Raw genomic sequence first — 23236 nt, 5'->3', positions numbered from 1 at the left:
GTAACACTCCTGATTTTTGTGGGCAGACTTCATGCTAGAACTTTCCCACAGTTTATAACACAGTACTGCCAACGTCAAGATTTATTGAGGTAATATTTTAGCTAAATGGTACTCGAGCAAAGGTTTTGAGCAAACCGTGACTTTGCACCTAAAGAAGCAGCTTCCAAAAACCACAACCTTATACCCACTCTCTCAGTGTAAAAGCTCCCTTTCTCATCATTTTAACAGGGGGGAAAAAAAAAGTATGTTTCCTTCTTTTTAGGTAAAAATAATGAAGACAAAGCATTTTCATAGCATATTTTTTAAGCTTACACATTTTAAATATAAAATAGTGCACAAAGAACACAACAGTTCATGTTGCTAACGTTGACCAGACACGATGCACAAGGATATTAAATCAATGAATGAATGAATCAATGAGGATATCTCTAACTTTGCAGTGCTCAGTACATGGGTGCCTCACTGGTTTTGTTTCCCTGTTACAATGCATTTTCTGGACTGCTTCCTCCTCCAGTAAAGAACGTTGGGTATTCAGAGGTAACACTTACAGTGAAGAACTGGGGCTTCCACTGAATATGCACAATTCTTGCATAAAGACAATCATCTGCTCAGCTGTTTCTGAACACTAAATTCTGACCTCACCCTAAGGGAGCCCAATTTGCCTTATTCAGTGAGGTTATAAGGTAGCTCCCTAACCCTGTAACTGTAGCAGGACCTGTTACAATAGACTGGCTCCTTCAATCAAATTCCTTAAGAAAGCAGGAATTCATCAACAGTACGTTAAATTTTCCTTCTTAAACGAGGCAGAGAGATGAACATGTGACATACAGTAGAATTACTTCCACGACAGATGTAAAACCTACCTTCCCACTCAACATTAGGGCTTTTGGAAGTGCCACACGGGCTCACAGAGCTTCGATACTCCATGTCCAGCTGTTCCTGCCTCTGGCGTTGCTCCTCCAGCAGTGCTGACTCATGCATTGCTTTAATGTGCCGTTGATAGAGAGCATAACCACTCACTGGTGTTCCAACAGGAACAGTACAGGGACTGCAAGAAACCTACAAAGAGGGGAAGATGCTCACAATTGGCAACTTAATACTAAGTATTTCCTGAAGTAACCATCTTGTTCAATGGCCCCATTGCACCAGGGGCACAGTCTGCAGGAGCACTTCAAACAGTCTACTTCTCTTTTTAGGCCAATACTTGTATATTTGTTTCTTTTTCATTTAATTCACTCTTGAAAAGTAACACAATAACAAAGTAAACAATGCATTTCTTTCTTTGTTTCAAAACTATTTGCTGCTTTAGCATTGAAACTAGCTATCAGGAAAAGAAATATTCCTTCAAACACCACTTAAAACACCCCCATACCATAGGTGGTATGACAGCTGCTCGGTGGTGAAGCTGTTGTAGGTCCATCTGCCCTTGCTTTATTGTAGGTGACACCAGTATTGATCCAGCTGGGTTTAACAATGAGGGCTTTGACTCCCTGAAGATACTGGAAAAAGAGAGAGAAAGAATCACCAAAAAGACCAAGATTCAACATGCTGGACAACATCAAATAAACAAAATAAAGATTATGTTTTGTTTGTCCCAAAGTACATCAGGTAGAATAAGCAACAGATCTTTCTGTGTTGTAAGAGTCACCGAAATAACAAGTGTACAAAATCTTCAGAACTATATATTTATGTATGCAGTTTCCATATGTACAGTATTACAAGAGTGCAACCTTCTTTATAAAGAATGCCTTGAAAAAAAATAGGTGGGAAGTGCAAGATCTATACATAAACAGTAGTGTATAAAAGAATTTCCACCCAGAGACCTAATACATTTGTGATGTCTGAAGAGGCAGAGAGAAACACCATCAACTGCACTCTTCAAAACAGCACATGCAGCACAATGACACTGGATACTTTTGACATTTAACAGCTATCCTTGGTACAGTGTGTATATTAAGACCACTGGCATAGAGGAGGCATCGGCTCTGAAGCTACGCTATGGTTACAGATGAATCTCACCAACAGAACACACTGGGGTGGATGAGGAGCAGAACTCGTAAGAGCACTTATGGATCAGGACTAAAGGGAGAGCAGAGACAGGTAACGTCACCAAGCTCAAGAGTGAAGCATCCCAACTAAGAATTCAGGCAAAAATAATAGGAAGCGTGCATGGATGAGCAAAGAGCTCAAAAATGTCACTACTGATGACAGTTTTTAATCACTAAGTAAAACCATATCAGCTTTTTAAATATGGAAGTTTTTGAATGCTAAACAGTTAAACTCACCCTTGTCTGTCAGGCTCTCCATCAACTTCCTCATCAGCACTACACGTGGCACTCGAATCATTATCTGAATGGGATTCTTGTCTTGCTGAGTTAACCTGTTGTGACAAACTATAATCCATTTCCTCAGGTTCTGACTTCTCCTTGGGCTTCTCCACCTCTCTCTCTTTGGTATCACTCTCTATTTTTACTTGAATATTTTCTGGTAGCCTCATTTCAGTCTCTACAGGTTCAACTTTGGTATGCACTGGAAGATTAAGCACAGGCTTAGCTTCAACTGGATGGCTTCTACTGTCAACCTCCATAGGTTCTTCAGCTTCAGTATTTATTTCTTCCTTAACCTGTGGCTCAGAGGTCTGACTTTCAGCTGTTGATACACTTTGGGATGTTACGGAGGGAGATGTGCTGGCTGCAGGTTTAACAGTAGATTCCTGTTCTGCTGCCGCCTCAGTGGTCATTTTTGGAGCAGCACTCTCAGACGGAGTTTCTTCAGTTGGTTTAGCAGTTTCTGCTGGAGTTGGAGATGGAGCACTTTCAGTATCAGAACTATTTTCAGCACCTGAAAATTACAAAGTTTTAGAATCGACTCAACATTAAATGAGATCCAACTAAGCTTCAGTCAACTGCTGCTTAGTATTTACTATAACCATGAAATATACATCTGCAAAACACAAGACAATTGCCCTAAGAGCATCGACCAGCAAAAATCTGATTCAATTTTCAGACTGCTCAATACCAAAAACAATTTTTCCTCTCCACATACAACTAGTGAAGTAAGTTCCAAAAGCTGAAAATCAACTGTTTGAGTACGACATTATGAAATGGAGTACAGCTTTCTGATCAACACCTTTCCCTTCCAGTGCACATGGGCGTCCCCCCCTTCCCACGAAGTTACCTTCACTGTCCTCTGGATTCTCTTCTTCATTAGATGCTTCGATGTCTTCATCCTCCTGAGCTGACACAGTCGAAGCTACACTCTCACACTGTGATACATCTCGCTCTTCACGGGGCCTTCGTGAGGACTGATAAATACATGGCATTTATACGTACTGAAAATTTAAAAGTATTCTTTCTTTCTAGATGCAGTCTCATTTCTTAACCTCAGGTTGAAATGAAAGGCACAGAATCTCTTTAGTACAGACTCATTTGCAGGGACATACTCTTTCAAGCTCTGTACAGCTTTTGCTGCTCCTGACCAAAAGCAAGTTGGGAACAAACCACTGTCTCCATACACATTTAGGGGAAAAAAGGAATTACTGCAGCAAACAGAGAAACCAATGCTCTTCACTTCAGCAGAGAGAAGACTACGACACTACAGCGTAGGGGATACCAAATTCCATTTCAGATGCCACAGAACTTTCAGCTCATGCTCTTGTATTAATACTGTTGCTCTGTTCTGTAAGGTCAGTGCTTACTGTGCACTGAGACATATTTCCAGGTAACTTTTCCATAGCCATGTCCTGAACTTCATCTATAGTTGCTGGTGTACAAATAAAAGGAATTCTAGGAATTCTTCAAGCTTAAGCATGCCATCCAATAGACAATTTTCTATTGTATTCTAAAGCATTAAGTGATTACTATCACAGGTCAACGAGCATCAGTTGCCTTCTCTAGATTTACGCCACAACACAAAAACAGAAACAGAAACAAGTGGCGAGTGCAGAACAGTTTTAGTGAAGTGCAATGAATGACTTCAGAGATCCTAAATTTTCCTCTGCAAAATATGCAATGTCCACTGTATTTACCTTCTGTTTGTGCTGTTGAAGGAGACTGTCCAGGTTATGTCTCCTTTTATAGTTGAAGTAGAAGTTTTTACACTGAGCTTCACTTTTTGTCCCAACCATTTTGGCAATTGCTGCCCAGTTGCGGCCATGTTCCACAAGGCCTGTTCAGACATAAAGAAAACAGATATTTGCTATAATGAGTAATTCAGAGATCCAAACCCTCATAAATCAAGCAACACAAGCAGTTGGAAAGGAAGGTACTGAAGTATTGCTGTCCTTACAAATTATCACAGTGAGAATCCTTATGCGACCACTAACTATGGGGGTGGAAAATAAACTGTCTATCAAAATGTCTGCTAATGAAGCCTTCAGACTTAACTCTGCTGTTGCTAATACATAATACTTCTGTGAAAACACTGGTTTTATGGGTAATATTTAGGGATAACATTATCTGCCAGATGAATAGACAGCTTACAAAACACACTGACTTTTCTGTCAGAGGACTGTCTCGCATCTCGCACAAAAGGAACTTTTGTAAGTTGTAAACACAAAAACATAGCAAATTTCAAATAATTCATTTAGTGTAGTGCTGCACAGAATCACAGTACTTACAGAATTCAGAAGGAAGCATTCAATAGTTCAGTAAATACAGTAATCAGAAGTAAATCAAATTTTTACAAAGTTTACCCTTCTTAGCAACTTCCATTTCTTCTTCTGTCCAGCGGGATGTCTCCACAGGCTCTGAAGAAGCTGAAAGAGCAAACGATAGCTGATCAGAAAAAAAGAACAAGAGTTTCTTTTATGGCATGCACCCCATAATCCATTACAGTAAGGCTTATTCAAGACACATGGGAAAGCTGCTCTTGTCAGTGGGAAATAGTCTTCATTAAGCCAAGACAGAAATATACATTCCCAGCAGGGCCCCTTTTCCTCTTTTGATCCATTCTTTCCTTTTTATCCACCAGGGTTCCGTAAGTTTAGATGTTACAGTAATGCAAACATGCTATATTCTTCTAAAAATCACAAAAGAACTTTCTGCACTCTTACTGCCCACGTGATTGTCTACGTTTTCAGCATGTTGATTACTGCAGTGGCTGAACAACAACAATAAAAAAAACAACAAACTGATTCTCAGTTGTAATTTAACCTTGACCTCATAAACCACGCATATAATCAACTCAGGTAAAACAAACCAGCAGTATTTTGTTGTTGTTGGAGGGAGACATAACATAGCAGCTTCTTTAAAAGGTGTTTGGCACTTTTCTCACAATCCAAGATGCTATAGAGTGGTTTCCACCTTATTTCATTGACTACTGTGGAATGGACTGAAATGTTTTTTCAACAATTAGCTGTTATCAAATCTACTATTCTTGTACTGATTACATTTTCTACTTGAGAAACAGAAAAATAAAAGAACAGTGAAAACAAAAACAAGAAGGAAACTATGATTTATGGCAAAATCTTTTTCATTTACTTCTCTGGATTCGACAACATTCTGTTTCTGAATGGCATGAAGTGGCAACAGCCTCCATTTCCTTTTCATAAAATCTGCCATTACAAACAGCATACAATGTGGACTTTCCAACAACTTCCATTAACAATACAAGAAAGATGCTACAAAGAGGATCTGACCCTCTGAAAAGCTATTCTGGATTTTCCAGAAAATCCTGTAAAAACAAAGAAAAAAAAGTAACTACTGCCATTTTCTAGCAGCTGACAAAAAAAGAACCGTCAACTGAGAAAAAGTGTTTAACACAATTACTGATATTTACAGCTAAAGAACTCATTTGCCTACTTTCTCTGTTAGGATGTGAAGAAAATTTGAGCAACAGCAAAAGTTGTTACAAATTCTGTAAAAGCAGCTGCCAGTAACTACCCAGCTGGAGAGCTAAGACTGATGTTTGCCACAGCACAGCAGTGAAGGAAAAAAAGCCAAACCAACTTGGCTAATTACTGACCTGTCACAAAGCATTCTGTTTGCCAGTATTTCTGCACCACCACAAATTATGTCAGAAATGCAGCTAGAGTTAGAATACTCCTTTCTAACACGCCAAGGGAGTAACATTTCTATTTTAAAGAAATCTCTTGCCATCTAATGCAGAAATGATAACAAAAACAACTTGCTGGGATCTATTTCAGATTATGAAACTCCCCAATATACTCAAATACGAAGTCTACTTATTTATTTAAAATAAATTCTATGAGCTACGGCCTGTAAGTCAACCTCTGCCAAAAGCATTTGGATCTGCATGCATCCATCAATAATTCTGAAAAACAGAAAAAGTAGTTAACGCAAAATCTTAATTGGCTTCTACCATATGTGGTTTTGAGAGTCATCTGACTACAACTGCATCATTCAGATGCACCTATGAAATTTAACAGTAACAAATGGTCATAAAATTATAAAGGCCTAAGAATAAAGATGTAATACTAAAAACAACCCCAAAATGTACTCCATGTATAGAACACACTCCTATGTCAGTGATGAGCATGACCACAGATGGGTCCCCAAGTGTCCCATCAATGCTACTCACAAGGTTCTGGTGGGGGTGGAAGAGGCGGTGGTGGCTCTTCAGTGGCTGCAGCTGCAGCAGCATTTGCTTGTGCAGCTTCATTTGTCATTGATCTGGTGATTCTGCCCTTACGACGACCCTGGCTATTGGCAGTTTTGCGGCCCCTAGGAGTGGCCTGCTCCCTTTCCTCCGTTTCCTCTGTGGCAACTTCAGTTTTGTCCTTTTCTTTGGTATTCTCTCTGAGAATAGTTTAAAGATAAATATAAATAAAGTTATTATTTATACTCATTCAGATTGTAGTTATGGACAGTCTGATTAGTTAGAAAAAAACAAATTAATCTATGTTGTTTGATGCATAAGAACTAAATAGGAACAAGATGTCACTGCTGGACTCATTCATGCTGAACCTTATCTGTTTTCTATAAAAAAAAAACTGCATAAAAGTTACTGCAATCTAGATTAAGTATATTTTCTGTACATATACTTACTTAGATTCCTCCTTCTCATCCTTTTCCTCCTCATCTTTCTTTTCCTCGTCTTTTTTGTCTGCTTTTTCTGCTTTTTCCTCTTCTACCTTTTCTTCTACTTTTTCCTCTTGAGAAGGACGAGCAATTTGTTGCTGAAATAAAACAGCACGTACATGTTTTAAACAACAATTTACACACCAAGGAACAGAAGCTCAGAGCACCACAAACTGATGTTATTCCATTTGCAAATTATATTTTAAGCTATAATCACCACACATCTGTCAATGTAACAGTAAAACTGGGTCAGGAATTTAGACTTGTTTCTAGTGAATTTATGTTGTGTAGATGGAAAATTACAGTTCAGATTATTTTTTTTAAATGCTATACCTGTATTGAGATGATAGCTCTGCAAGTACTTAAGTACTGACAAAAGACAAAAGGTAATTACCAGTACCTGTTATTGCTCTACAGAGAACAGCACAAAATACTGTTCATGCATTAAGGGACACTCACTTTTCAGAGTGAATCCAGATGTCTGCTACGTGGGAAAATTGCAGAAAGCACATAAATTTGATTTAAACTTTCCAGAAGATATAATCTATTCCAAATCAGGAATTAATGGAAGAAATGCCTGTTACTTTATATGACTGCATGGAATTTTACCACTGCTAGAAAGTAAAAAATTAATTTTTAAAAAGTCTCAGAAGTGTGATGAGAATACGTGCCATTATTTTTGCTACTACCTGTCACACATACACAAAAAAATATCTTGGTGTTCCCTATCAGATTCACTTGTTAGCTATAGGATAGCATTAAGCAAGCCAAATATCCCCTGATGTTCTAAGAAAGCATAAAGAAAATAAGAAATACTCATACAGAAAAATTATATGTTAAGGAAAATATATTAAATATGGCTGTTGAAGAAACTTCCTTAAATTTTAGCATTCTGTCCCTCTAGTACATTGCTTCTCAGCACTCTGAAGACCTCAGCTTTTCTGACCTGAACTGGTCAAGATAGAAAGTAAAGCTGGTAAGTATTTATTAGCATTAATGAAGAACACTTCCCTTTGGATCCTTTTTAAACCACTGACTGCTAGCCAGATAAAATGCTGTTCAGTTCAGCAGCACTGTACTTTGCCACACAGGCCACAAGTCTCGTTAAGCATGACAAAGAGCCTCATATTGCTTTCTACAATCCACAGTGCTCAACCTGCACATGACAAACACATCTTATGCTTCTCAAGCAAGTCATGAAGGCAGAAATTCATCAGTGCTGGATATTCCTTCCTCTCCCGATGAAAGCATCAAGCAGCAGCTGGCTGTCACAAAATAAATCATGTAACCCACTCCCAAAATTCACAGAATCCCCACATGCAAACAATGGCAAGTGAGTGAATTCTCCTGATGGGCCTCAAAAGCCAGCAAGACCACAGAGAGTATTCAGAGCTTAATGCTGCATCCAGATGTTCATGCTGAACCTTATCTAAAACAAGGTGATCCTCCAGGTGCCACAAGAAAATCCAAGCCTGCTGTATTAGGCACGATACATCAAAACTGGGAAAATCACCAGCTTCAGATTGCAGACGAGTTAGAGCAGGAAAAACTACAGCCAGAGGTGAGGAGGGGAGAGGGAAGAATTAAAAAAAAGTTCTCTTCCTCCTCTCTGAAAAAGTGTTTTCATAACATAACTTAAATAAATGATTACAGTTTAAATGTTTTCATAAGAAACTACAGCACACACAGAGAGAGGGGATTCAGAATAGCCACACAGAGGGAACCATCAGCAGGAATTCACACTGAAAGAGCTTGAATGGGTTAAACAAACCACCTCCGCCAGAGTCCCGAAGCCAAAGAAGCACCGCACTGAGGTGGCTTTCCACTCACATTTGTGCTGTGCAGAACAGAGCTGCTCCTTGCTGGGTGTTACACTCTGCAAATCTACTTTAAAAAGCAAAGTAGGTGTAGTATTTACATACAGCTAATTTTATATGGGGCTACCTTTCACATAAATGCCAAACATACACTGGGAAATCTGTAGAAAGTCAAGGACGGGGATCTAGAAGACAGCTGGTTTAGAGCTAGCCATTCCATAATTGATAGCCCACTGAAATATTCCTCAAAATAAGCTTTTTTTACTGAAGAACTTTCTTGAAAGCATAGCAGCAGGTGTCACTGTTTCATCAGCAAAGCTGAAGCTGGAAATAGTCAAGAAAAGGGCTTGTTTTTAACATTTTAATAGCGTGAATTGGAGCAGAAACCCCGAACACCAACCATTATTATCCTGCAAATTAGTAGCACCTAAGATACTAGCGTTACTTCGTGATCCAAAACATTCCTTCACAGAAGATGCCAGAGACACGTACTAAAGTAAATTATTTCCACTGCCCCACACAGAGCAGCCTTGAAAACGAGGAGTTAAAATCTGCATTTTCAGAAGAAAAACTCCGTATTTTACATTTAATCTAATCCCAAAACAGTTGCTGAAAACCCTCTGCTCTTTTTGCCATTTGGTTAATATGATATCATAATTTTTTTAACATGCATAATCGATAGGTCAAGGGCAGGTTAAACACAAACCTTCAAACAGCTGAAGCCTCAGTCAGCGACGTACCTGCACATTCATCTGTTGATTAAAACTTTTACTATCCAGAGAAGGGGACGGGCTTTAGTTCAGGATAAGATTCAAAAGGACAAAACCCCCAACAGCACCGACATCACACGGCTCTCGAGCAGCAGCTGCCTGACCCAGCAACATGTTTATTCCAGGAAATTGTGTCATTCTGCCACTTAAGCTGCCCGCAGAAGAGTTGCCCATCTCACATACAACCTTCTAATCTCACCGGGGTCACACGAGGCGATCCCGTCAGCTCGGCTGATTGGCGGCCGCAGGAGCACAGCGAATTTCTGTCTAGTCAGGTCACCGGGCTGGGCCACCTGCTGCAAAGCACAGCCTGCAGACACTGCTGAGCAGGCAGCCACGGAATCACAGCCCGGCTGCTGCTTTGCTGCTGAATGTCAGTGAGAAGCTTTACTCAGAGCCTCCTTTCAATGAGCTATTTAAGGAGTTATCTGTAATGAAACCAGTGCAAAAACATCGACTTCTTCGCTCCATCAACTCCCAACTTGCAAAACAACAACCCTCAAACCTCCTGCGGGCAGCTGTTTTTCCCTCCTGAAACAAAACTTGGAATACGACTCGCAAACAGCCAAAAACATACAGTCAGGCTTCGATCTTACAGCCACGCTTCCTTTTAATACTATGTCGAAGATCTGCACTTTGTTTTATAATTCACATTTGGTTTAAGGCACACCATCCTCCTCACCTCGGTGAGCATTCTGGGACACTTTAGGCAGCATTTTATAACAAGATCCTTCTAAGCCTATTCAAGGACAAATGTACATCAGAATCCACTAAGCTTTACATCTCTTAACTTTATATGCCTTAACCTAGCAGTCAGCTTCTGTAAGCATAAGCCTCCACTGAAATTTGAGTCAGGCCGTACTCACTGAAGTTCTCAATGATTCCAACATTGTTACCATGATTAATATCTCCACTGCAACGTTCTATGTGCTTGCCTTCTACTTTATAAAAATATATGAACTCTGAAGAGCTTAAGCTGAAGCACCTGTTATTGGCATAAGTGTATCTCAGAGCACATCATAAATCTTCACACCTTGTATTTGCCAATCAGCAAGGAAGTTTCAGGTTGCCCCTCAGATAGGAGAAAGATCAACTTCAAACAAAGCTGGGGTGAGGGAGGGACAGAGGGAATTAATTACAGTCTGCAGCCACAAGGAAGAGTCCTGGCAAGCAAGGCAATTCAACACTCTCAAGTCCTCTTTAACTAGTTTACATAGATGTCACTAATCAATCATCAATAAAATTAAGAACTAGAAATATGACTCTTTACTTCAGGGTTACTAAACACCAACTGTAACACTCCTGAGTTTAAGCTTCAAGAAACAGTAAAAGTGTTCACATCTGGCACATTCATAGTATTTCTTTGTCTTTCCAAGTATGCTATAGCAGTCACCATTTATCTGACATTTATCTGTATCCGTACTGCAGAGCACACCTTAAGTCCATGCAGCAGCTGTCCATTGATCTGCTGTTGTATTTAATGTGGAACAACAACTAGCAAATAAGATCCACAAGTGATAAAATTCAAAGACTGAGTAACCTGAGTCTAAAAACCGACTTCAGCAGCTCCAGTGCTCCAACTCACATATGTGCTGCGACTTACGTATGGATGGTATTCATAGGAGAAGTCACAAAGCCAGGCAAGAGCACCTTCATCTTCCTTTTAGCTGAGGTCACAAATCTATGTATGCACTTTTGTACAAGACTGTAATTCAAATCTTTCTTGTTTATAAGCGTTATTCAAGGAAAGTAATTTATGGACGGAGAAATCTGTTCAAATTTTGATTCTACCAGTTTTGATACTCTAAAATGCAGCAATGCTGAAAGAAATTTAAACACAGTTGTGATCTTCTGAATACTTCACAACTTAAAGTTATGCTGTGATACAGATGGAGCCAGTTATGTCTCCTCACCTCTTATTACAGAGAACACCGTATGGCAAAGGCATCACTTAACATATGTGTACTGTCACCATGCCAAACTCATTTCATACTGAACTCTAAAACTAAACCACTTAAAATAGCAGCAATACGTGTATTTGGTTCTTACAGCAAATTTTGGACAAATCTCATTTATTTTCATCTTCTTTGTATTTTCCATACAATCTTAATTGAGTTTTTTTTTTATTTTTATTTTTTACCATCACTAGTCACACAGAAATACATTTTTCTTATTATTAAACCGAAGAAGTCTAATATAAGTGCTGGTAAAATACAGGGCATGTTTCATTTACTTCCAACCACTACCATAGTCATAGCTTCTACCCAGGCTACCTGCCAAGTCCTTTGCATAATGAAATTACTTTCTCCCATCAATCCATAATTTGTGGGGCTACAGAGAAATCAGTCCTTGTTGGCACAGTCTCTTCTGCCAGAATATCAAACAATATGTTAAAAAGGCTTAAATGCAATAGCTCCATAGAAGCACAGAATACTGTTTTTAGCCAACAGGATCAATTTGTCAGCTGCAGTTGCATTACACTTACTGGGACTTATTATTAGATAAGAGGATATGCACATATATGACCTTCTTTCCTAACCTCATTACTCTTTTATTCTATTTTCAGAATGCTGTTAGATGCAAAGGAAAATCAAAACACGATGACAGTGAATATACAGCATTGCTCCCTTTTTCTAAACAAGTCTCAGCATTTTTGTTTTCCTAATATCCACATTAAACCCAGAAGCCTAACAAACACATATATTCTTCATAATATGCTGTTCTTTCCCCTTGGAAACCCTTCCAAAGGTTTCCAAGACTTCCAAGTGAATTATTCTAGAATCAGTAGAATTTTTAATTTGCATGCATTAAATTTGTCTCTTTCTTCTTGCTATTAAGTTCCAGTTTGACTTTGAGCCTGACCACCAAGAAACTATCACTACTAATTTCTGCTTTTTGACAAGCACTGCCATTACAAAGTGATTATATGTTTTCCACTGCAAGTCACATGTGAAACCTTATTTCTTATTTCTGTTGGCTCCACCATGGAATTTAATAATTATGGATTTGACCTCCATGTCTATGGCAGGGTCCTCAGATAAAATGAGTTGACATTGAAAAAAAAAAAAAAAAAAAAAAAAAAAAAAAAAAAAAAAGAGTCATAAATGTGCAAAGGAAGAAGATACTGCATAGAATTAAGTACTAACCAAAAATCCTTTAATGACAGATTCCTTAATTTTAAAGGGAGGTAAGAACGAACAAAAAAGGAACTTTCTTTTCCACTTCGTACCTTCTGTATAGGATATCAAGTTAGCTATAAATATGAAACAGTAAAACGATATTCAAGTGAGATATCAGTGTCAGATACCTGGTTTCTTCCTCTGCGTTTACCATAATTCCTTCGCACAAGGGCTTTATAGTTTTCATTTTTCTTAGTCAAGTAATAATAGAGTACACAGTCAGGAACATTCTAAAATGGAAAAGGAAAAAAAAAAGTTTTTATACCTGCAAGAAAACCCCCACATTGTAACTACTTAATTTCCTCCAACATTAAAAATACTGATCCCCTAGATTTACAAGCTACTAGATTTGATAGTTACATCAGTAGGAAAGTAAATTCATACACAAATGTAACAAATATAACCATGCATAAAATTACACAGTGCTAAATACAAGTTTCATGTGTTTATAATATCCCTCAGGTACCCTAGTTGGCACAGTTTAATGTATACCAGTCAGTTTGCAAATTTGTGAAAGCCTCTATTTATAATAGTCCTAAGTAATCAAGATCCTTATGTCTCAACAAATCATAATTCTCCATTACTTCTTACATGATCTCTGCAAAGTCAGTTCTAAAGACTAATTCAGCCAGCAGTAGGATCTCACTGACCTGAACTGTGGAGGCAAGGTTTCTTAGAGTTAGCACAGTGGCATAGCAGACCAAATGATACCCTTACTTAAAGATTTACATCACTAAAGCAGCTTCTCAGCTTCAAAAGTAAAGTAAATCAGAACTAATTCAAGTGTCATTTACTTCTACTGCTATCAGTAGTGTCACTCCACTAACTTTTGTTAGATGCTTGCTTGTGCTGATCGTGTAACTGTTCAAGCACTACAAAATCCTGTCAAAGCAGGAACTTTTTTTCAGAATTGCAATTTTTCCCAAGCTGATAAAATAATGCTGGAATAAACAACTTACATTTAGAAAATTAGGGATCCCACCCATGGCTCTACATGTATTCAAAAAGGTCTTACCTTTCGTTCCAGGTAGGAAGCAATTAGACCAAAGTTCTTGGGATGTTGGACAAACCTTTTACAAATCAGAAATTATTTAAGTTTAACAACATAATACATATCAAGTAAACAAAGCAGTCTTCTAAACAATCTGCACCACCAGCAAACTCTTGATTTCTACAACTGAAATTAGTCTAAAAAGTTTAGTTTTCAAATCGTTCAAACTTAGAACAAAGCTAATAACTACCATAATGAGATCTAATTTTCACCTTATCAAAAAACTGAAGTGCTCTAAAAATAATTTCTGATGTACAGCCTAACTGGATGCAATTGAAAGACATACAGAGCAGTCTAAAACTTCTTGCAGTGTTTCATTCGGTTGGACTAGATGATCTTATAGGTCGTTTCCAACCTTGTGATTCTATGATTCTATTCTATGATTCATCCAACTAAGTTATCAAATAGTTCACAAAAACTTCAGTTTTTCCAGTTTAACTCATGTTTAACTCCAGTCTAATTCATGAGATAGGTGTTCAGCTGTCATCAGCATGCAGCAAAAATAAGAGATAAGAAAGCCCATTACTTTTCTTTAAAAATCTCTTTCTCGTGGTCCGTCCAGACATTCATGAATTGTCTGTCCTTATAAACTTTCATGGGATCCTCCATCAGACCATTCATATTAATAAACTTCACTCTTCTCTGTTCTGCATCAAACATCATGGGAGGAATGACTGAGAGCTGACGCATTTGTTTTTCATTATTCTATAGGTAAAGAATAAAAGAAAAAGTAAAAAACGCAAAAAAAAAAGTTATTAATGTTTGCATTTCTCTATTTACACAACTCATAGAAGCTCCAGCACAGCAGACATTCACAGATAGTTGGAAACATCTTTCTGTTGCCTTCTTAATTCTTCTAAAAGTTGTTCATTGGGGCAGTAACATTTACACAGTCAGCTAAAGGAAAAGAAGAGAGTGTCTCACTACAAAAAAATGAAACGGTACAGGGCTTTAGAATGGATGACTTTTCACATGTCTCACACAGCTGTGAAAACAAATAGGTTGTGACATGTCTGAAATGGACAATGAGTAGACCTAGGAAACACAAATTAGGAAATTAGGAAACACAATCCTTAAAAGAAAAGTATTTCTCAGATTTGTTTTAAGCCAAAGCTTGCATAGACTCTCCCAAACCAGCACCCCAAAATGTTTCTCTTCCAATAAAAAAAACAAAACAAACCCTCTGAAAGAGACCTTTCCTTTGCATAGTCAGATAGCAAAGCATAGACAATAGCCTCACCTCCTGCTCAGAAAGCCCATCAATGATTTCAGAAATCTCATGCTCACTTCTAGCAATAGTTGCTGAAAGTCCAGCCCCTCTTTGACCAACTCTAGAATTAGGAGTAAAGAGAAGTAGAATTTGTGCTCAATGCCATGAAACACAGTGAACAATGCACTTAATCATAGAACAAAAGAATGTTTTACTTTGTACAGTAAGAAACACTAACATGAATTACCATATAAAATAGCCTTTAAGCAGAAACAATGTCATTATAAATAATTCTAAAAACTGAGTTCTAAGAGATGATGTACAAGAATGTTCCAAATCCACTTTTATACCTCTGAAATCGTTCTTGCTGTTCTCTTTGCTTCCGGATTTCTGGAAATTGTTTCTCATAGTACTCTCTTGTTTTGCTCTCCTTAGCTTTCCTGCGTGGATTATTTTCTATCCTGTCAACTTTTTTCTCCCATGCTTCCATCAGCTGATCGTAGCGTTGGCAGATTTTCTGTTCCTGTTAAATTCCAAAAGCAAAGGTTGAACTAAACAGAAATAAATTAAGTGATCAGTATCCCCAAACTGAGTAGGCTCAAGGAATTAAGAGGAATTCTTCCTGCAGCACCGGCTTTCCATTTTGAAAATGACACACAACTGTTTTCAATAGAATGGATCTCAGAACTTACACTGGAGAAAGATACACTAATTCTCTTTTGTTATGCATCACAATGACACTAAATAACTGCAGCCCTTTCTAGAAATCTCACATCTCCAGGAACCAAGCTTTTACTTAACAGAATGGACTTAGGGTTTTGGTTTGTTTTTTTTACATTTAAACTTTTGCTAAATGTAATAACAGAAATACCCTTTGGATATCACCCAAAACATGCACTTGCTGTAACAGTACTCAAGGTTAATACTGGTGTTTAACATGCAAACATTTGATTAAAAATTCTGTCAGAATTCAGGATCAGATATGCTCCTTTTCTTTCAGACCCCATAGCTACTATACAAGAAAGAGGGGCCAGGCAAAACAGTTCAGGATTCTTCACTGGCTTTCTTCCATTCATACTCTAAGAGCAGATTGGAAAGGAGAAGAGGGGAAAAAGCAAAATAAGACACAAAAAAAAGAAAAAAAAAAGAAAATCCACAGTATTTTCCTGATTGCATTTTAGGATAGTTTTCAGTTAAGAATTAGCAAATAGCAGCTATAAACTGACAGTTTCTTTTCAAATAACTTGATAGAAAATTAGTTTAGAGACATTTTTCTAGCCAATTGAATTTACATGACACAATGGATAAAATACACCAAGAATTTAGACAGAAAACTGACAACATCCTCTTTTTATAAGAAATGATAGTATTACCCGTTGTTTCCTTGCATGATTTCTTCTTTTAAAAAACAGTATTAGCTTTTTCCTCATCACCTGGTTTCTGGAAAACAAAATTTGAGATGTGAACCACATACAATACAAGAACTTCAAAGTTACCCAACCAACTCCACGTGCATTACTGATGCCAGATGGCTGCTACAAAGAATAATTTCAGAGGTAGAAAAACTGGGAAAATTCCTGACAAAACAATCACTTAACTTACACTGTATTTTATCTGAGGGAAAATAATCTAGTAGATGGCTTGAGAGAGACATGGAAGCTCCCATTTCAAGCCAGATGCTCTCCTAGAGGTACTAAAATAAGCAAGTTTGGAAAAGATTTTGTGCCTTGGAAAAAAGAAAAAAAAAAAAAAAAAGCATATTTGCAATTCAATCCTAAAAACCATCAAAAATTGGTAGAAGACAACCAGCTTATTTCAGCTAGGTGATTTTTGCTTGCCCCAGCAAATCAACACAGCAAGCAGCAACTCTATTCTCACAGCCCTCGACATGAAACAAGTACAGAATGAAATCAATGAGAAAGTCAGGACTCCTGCCACTTTGTGATAGCAGTAACTTTTCAAACAGTTCTTTGAAACATGAACCTTTGGGAAAAGTTGACAAGGCACATCTAGGTCAGATGTGATATTTCAGGCTTTGAAAAATACCGGTGCTACCAACTTAAAATAAGTTTTATGACTTATTTTTCTCTTTAATCTACCATGCAAAGCTACTGTTTGCCATTGCCTGCAATAAATACAGCCATTTCCTTACAGCATTGTTCTACAATGTACAAGTCTGAAGGTTACATGGGCTGGAAGGATGTACATGTTAAAGTGTACATGGTATATTTGGAAATAGCAGCAATTAAAAATTTGAATCTTTAAGTCCAGACCATTTAAAAGGCACAACAAGAAGATATTAAAGCACTCACGTTTTGATGTTTTCATGGTAGACTTTTGTGTCTGATGGTTGGTTGTAAAGCGGCTACAATTTTGGATTAGAAAGATAAACTCAGTACTTTCAAGAGCACGTAATTTTTAAGTATATGGAATACATTTAACTGCATTAAAATATTCTGCTCACAATTATTCATTCTGAGATGCAGCAACCCAAAGTGACAAGTTTAAGATACTCAACACTTACAGCATAGATTTCATTACTTTAAATTAGATCATTATAACTATTTATGTATATAACACTACTTCAGTGCAGTTCAATTTCAACCCCGACCTCTGATTCAAATCTATTTTAAAAGTCATACTTTTAAAATCATCCAGTCATCCAGTTCACTCAAGCCCTAAACCACGAGTGTATTTAAACACACATTAACATATTCTTGTTAAAATAAAGACTCCAGAAGATTAATTGCTTTCTTGAGAATTAAAGATGAATATCAGGCTGAAGACAACTTTTATTTGAAATATGCTCTTAAAATGCACTGTTTGCAATTTCAGAAAGACAACAGAACAACATATATTTCATCTGCACTCCCATGTAGCTATGCTACCAATTCCACTATCAAATACCTGAGATATTCAGAAAAATTTTTTGGCTGATGAATAGACAGGCACAGGATTTCCAAGTTTATATAAAATATCAGGCACCAAGTGAAAAGCAAGAAGAAGTCCCACCCTTTCCCTTCCCAAACCAAAAGATTAAATCACCCTATAATGTTCTTTTATATGTGAACACAGAACAACATGTTTACCACAGCAGAATTACAGATGTGAAAGCTACACTGGCAACACAGTAAACAGAACAAAAACAGACCACTTACCAGTTCAACTTTGGGACCAAGACCTTCAAAAATCTTGTGAGCTTCTTCTGCTTTTTTCTGTAAACAAGATTTTTTATTTTAAAACGTGGTCTCAAAGCCCTCTGTATTTCAGGTCTCCAGCGTCTCTGAACTTTCACTCAGTCCAGCTGCTATACCCACCTGAGCACATTATATCTTCCTTCACCTACTTCTGCAGTGCTGCCTCAGTGAATCAAGAAGCCTCTACCTGAATTTTGCAGTTACTGCTGTGCTCTCTCAACTCAAAAGTGTGGAAAGGTGTACAGAAAAAATAAGAGTATACTTCTGAATTAAGGACGAAAATTCTTCAACTGGAAAGTCTGCAATTGTTAACCAACATGTGCATACCAAAGATCATGCCAAAGTGCACATGCATGCCAAAGATCTTCTTTCCCTTAAGCTAGGCAAGGACCCCAGAGTAAGTCCAGTCCTAAAGGAGGAAGCACTGGATAACACAGTTGGCTTTCACAAATTCATTTCAAGCCAGTACAATTTCCCAAAGCCCTCTGTCAGAAGACAAGGCTGCCCGAAAAGATCCAGCAGACTAATTCACATTTGCTTCTTTCCCACTAATAGTTGTATGCACTAACCCTAAAAGCAGATGCCTGCAAAGAAAAATGTAGGATAACTAATCCACAAAGCAGTTATTATTAGAAAGAGTTCTGCTAAGTTCTAATTTCACATGTAATTTAAGTCTTGAGATTTTCTTTGGAACTCACAGCTGGACACAATAATTGTATATCCAGGCAATGTTACAGCATAACCCTGCTAAAATGGTTTGTTTGGTTTGAAAAAACATAAAACTGAACTCTATCCTATTACTTCAACCAAAATTTGGCCAATTGTATTTGAATATTAGAAGTAATTATCCCATACTGCATGCTTTTAAGATGAAAGCTGCCAAGGGGACTGTCCTCCTATTCCAACTGTAGAAGATACCAATGAAGTACTGCGTGCCTGAACGGACTAATGTTTTTTTAATGACCATTTAAAATAATATAGTGGGTACTGACACATAGGATTTGTATTGTCTCAATGACATTGCCATTATACAGTACAAGTAATGCCTGATAACAAGAGCTGAAACCAAGTGCTAAGTGGACTCATAAATGCAACAAGCTTGGTATTTCCCCTGTTACAGATGTTACTACATGGAGAGCTACAAGAACAGAAGCAGCTAACACAGGACCACACTGACACACTACTCCATCTCACTCAACAGAGAAATAGATTTCCTCCCATCCACTGATACATACAACACACGGGAAAGCAACAGTAACTTCAAGACTCTCTTAAGCCACCAGCAACCAGGGCTAGCAAAGGAAGATAGCAGCCCACCCAGGCTTCTTCAAATACATCCTAGTTTTGCCAACTACCCATCACAAAATTCACCTTAAAAAAGTTTTCTAAGGTGATCATATGGTTTTAATGCTTTTTAATTACATTAGTGTGAAAGAGACTTAAAACAGCAGAACTGTTTCATCATCAGTAGTTAAGTGATCGCTGGACATTGGTTAGATCAGTCTGCGTAACATAGTAACTGTCCTCCTGTATTAAGTAAACACCATAAATTTCAGAGACAAACTAGGTGAAAGGGAGAACAGGAACACCCAGGGCACAGTACCACTATGTATGATCTAGTATTGTGCTGTTTGTTTGGTGTTTTACCATCTCAAATTTTCTCTACTCTGAGAGAAGCTACCTATTCCTCTGAATTACAAAATAAAATGGAGTAATTAAACATTAAACAAAAATCTACCAGTCACATAAGCTTGGAACACTTGGCACTTTCAAAAACAACAGATATCCAACTCCTCAGTCTCAAACTACCAGAAGGAAATGGTCAGGAAGCACTTTGCTACCACTGCTGACACCACTGAGCTCCTGTTCTTCACTCATCCATTATGCAAAACGAACTCAAAATTCACTTGGATACTTCTTCATATTTGTTCATTGATCCCAACTTTAAGTATAAGAAAACAGTCTTAAAAGAAAGTACAGAATCATATGCAGGTTTTTTTTTTTCGTTCTGCTAATCTAAGTGACAGGTCTTCATCCAAACTCATTGGTATTTAGTGAGGAAGAAAGAATTCAAAACAAATTCCTGAAGCATTTATATATATATATACACACACACTATATGTATGTGCGTGAATACGTACATATATATATGTGGGCACACATACACATTCACATAAACAAAAATACACATAGATGTACACACACACACCAACACACAGGTCTAGGGATGACAGCCATCGATGTATTTTCAGTACACTGTTTATAAGATAGAATAAGGTTCTCACCATCAAGAACAAAGATTTTGTGCAGGAGTTTTTTTTTGTGCAGCAAGAAGTAAACAATATAAAAAGAGGGCAAGGACAAAAAACTATAAAATAAAAATAGTAAAAACTGCCCCAGAGGAGTGAATTAATGGCTCTCAGTAAACTTGTTAAGACTCACAACTACACTCAGTCAATTGAAAAACATGCTTACCCGATTTTCATCATAAATAATTTGGACAATACTGCGGTGCTTCTGTTCCACTGGAGGAGGGGAGACAGGCCTCTCTGGCTCTGGTGGTTTAGCAGCTTCTTCTTCGAGTTGTTGCTAAGAAACCAAAGAAAGAAAATCAGCCATCCGCACCATGTTACCCTTACAGTAATTAGTCACCAGAGATAAAATATGCATCGGATCAACAGTTTGCACTGTTATTCTTCTTTTTAACTGACTATGAATGAAATGGTTTCAATGTCCATGGGACAGTAACGACCACTCTGAGCTATCAGTGAACTGAATTGTTTACAAGATTCACCCGCACTGAATCAGACTTGTTCCAGCTTCACTTCAAGCCACTGCAGCACTGTATTTTATCAAATATTTATCTTTAAACAAGAACAACAACTTCAGAGAACAGTTACACTAAACCTGTCATCCCACAGAAAACATTATCCCCATATATACCTACAACACAGAAAAACTTCTAGGTGTCATTATTACTACTTTCTCTCTTTTTATTTTTGTTTAAAAAGGTGTGGAAGAGATTCTCCACTTTCACAACTATGGAAGAAGAGAGATGATAGCCATCCCCTTAACCAGTCTTTCTGTAATTCTTGAAATTACAGTCACAGTGCCCTTGTTTCATTGGACATCTAACAAGAGTTTAAAATAAAGTCATCTGCTTTTGGTGTTTCTACATGGCTTTCTCTTAGTTTCAAGATGTTTAAAATTACATTGCATCCAATCTATTTAAACGTTCCAAGAAAACTGTGCACACAACCTTTCCTTTTTAACCTTTGGTTCACATAACCAAAAACAAAAAAATCACCACTAACACAAGAGCAGCAGTTTTCCCACATATTTTGCACTAGCAGATAAAACAGCAGTGTCTGCTATGCTCACTTGCTTTTTCTTCAGCTTAAGGATTTGCTGTTCAACCTTCGCAATCTCACGATCCACGCGGTCCATGCTCTGTATCAGTTCTTCTTTTGACAGCTTTGAAGGTGAAGCATTCTGGTCCTCCCCACACGGTTGACCAGAAATTGGAGAAGATGGTCCCTCATGCTTTCCTCCAAAACCTGGGTCCTTTCATTGGGACAAGAGGTGGGGCGGAATTGAGAAAAATCAGTCATATTAATAACATGCAAATGAGTGTTCAGTAACTAAACTGGCATGCATGAATTAAACAAGAACTTCCAGTTATTTATAGCTTAGGTAGCTCTTCAGCAGAGATAAAGTTTAAGATTTCAGATTATCAGTGCTCTAATTATCTTAGAATCAATTGACAGCTCATTTATGTTACTACAATTTCAAAATCCATCTTTAAATATGGAAGCACAATGCTAATTATTTTTAATCACGAAATGAAAATAAGATCAAAACATTTCCCTTCTAAAAAATACATCTTCGTAAATATAAATAGTAACTTCTATTTTGAAAGGCAGGGGGTCACTTAAGAGACAACCCTCAATACTCTGCACATATACTGATGAAGATGCACTTGAACAGAACTGTGATCAGAGAGGAGCACATCTGGAGTTATGTGTGGAGATGCTTTGAAAGGACAGGTCACAGTTCATTTGGCTTTGCTTTCTCATCACTTTTTTTCCCCCCCACGTGTTTCCAAAAAACATCAGAACATGGAAAACACTGAAATATGTCAGTACTGTTGTACCTTGATTTTATTTGCATCCTCAGAAATGATGCTCTGCAACTGCTTAGCTGGCAATGCTAACTTAGCAAATGCATCCCTCACTCAAGCCAGTCTAACCAAAAGATTGTGCCTGAATGCCATTTCTCAAGATAACACTGGGACGTATTTCTAAACTGAGACAGTAGATTTCTACATGTAGTACCTGGGTAAAAATTCAGTAACATACAAGCATGCTAACACTGCATGTCTTAATTTGGTTTCTCCAGCCCCCTTTGATCTTATTTTTGCTATGCAGCCCAGCAAGTTACTAAGAGATAATGTGCTATCCTAATTTTACTTTACTTCCCAGACAGCTTTACTTACTTGATAAAAGGAGTGGTAAAGGCAATGCAAGACAAATATTCTACTTTAAAATCTGAATCCATGTGCTAAATGCTTTCTTTAATGATAGGAGCTTAGAAACTTGAGCTTATCATGACACACAATTTTCACCTTCAGTATTATGAGAGAAAATGCCTTTACCTTCTTAATATCTGCAGATCTCAACCCTTCCTGCAGAGGATGTACTAAAGGCAAGACAGTAGCAGCACTGACACGCTGAAAATGGGAATCAGAAACTTGTTCAAGACGTGGTCGCTTAGATTCCAGTGAATCATGATCTGTCTGAGATGGACCTGGATGAAACTGCTGTTCATATCCAGTTCTCCTTTCCTGAGGCCTAGTACACAGAAGAAATCATAAGCTATTAAAATACACATTTTTATGCAACAAATGTGTTTTTTGTTCCTCAACCCTTACCAAATATACAGGAAACACAACTTAGCAGAACTCTTTCTGAAC

The 23236-nt window shown here is 37.7% G+C and overlaps 1 protein-coding gene across 6 annotated transcripts in view; it reads right to left on the bottom strand.

The window, feature by feature from the left end:
- Positions 1 to 23236, bottom strand: part of NCOR1 (nuclear receptor corepressor 1) — a 57587-nt gene that overhangs the window by 17261 nt on the left and 17090 nt on the right. For all 6 annotated transcript variants that reach the window (XM_042830325.1, XM_042830324.1, XM_042830323.1 and 3 more), the window contains exons 4-22: positions 22919 to 23114; positions 21646 to 21828; positions 20740 to 20853; positions 18226 to 18282; positions 17380 to 17432; positions 16441 to 16507; positions 15418 to 15590; positions 15098 to 15188; positions 14384 to 14562; positions 13822 to 13876; positions 12935 to 13036; positions 7008 to 7138; positions 6541 to 6758; positions 4694 to 4756; positions 4028 to 4167; positions 3178 to 3304; positions 2286 to 2841; positions 1373 to 1499; positions 864 to 1059 (exon numbers count right to left, since the gene is read on the bottom strand). In XM_042830325.1, coding sequence (XP_042686259.1) covers positions 864 to 1059; positions 1373 to 1499; positions 2286 to 2841; positions 3178 to 3304; positions 4028 to 4167; positions 4694 to 4756; positions 6541 to 6758; positions 7008 to 7138; positions 12935 to 13036; positions 13822 to 13876; positions 14384 to 14562; positions 15098 to 15188; positions 15418 to 15590; positions 16441 to 16507; positions 17380 to 17432; positions 18226 to 18282; positions 20740 to 20853; positions 21646 to 21828; positions 22919 to 23114 — 2828 coding nt within the window. The remainder of the gene's footprint in view (positions 1 to 863; positions 1060 to 1372; positions 1500 to 2285; positions 2842 to 3177; positions 3305 to 4027; positions 4168 to 4693; positions 4757 to 6540; positions 6759 to 7007; positions 7139 to 12934; positions 13037 to 13821; positions 13877 to 14383; positions 14563 to 15097; positions 15189 to 15417; positions 15591 to 16440; positions 16508 to 17379; positions 17433 to 18225; positions 18283 to 20739; positions 20854 to 21645; positions 21829 to 22918; positions 23115 to 23236) is intronic.

This window comes from Centrocercus urophasianus, unplaced genomic scaffold (genome assembly GCF_019232065.1).
Source record: "Centrocercus urophasianus isolate 14NV4802_14NV808 unplaced genomic scaffold, USGS_Curo_1.0 seq_33, whole genome shotgun sequence".
Classification (NCBI taxonomy): domain Eukaryota; kingdom Metazoa; phylum Chordata; class Aves; order Galliformes; family Phasianidae; genus Centrocercus; species Centrocercus urophasianus.
This window is presented reverse-complemented; position numbering and strand designations above follow the sequence as displayed.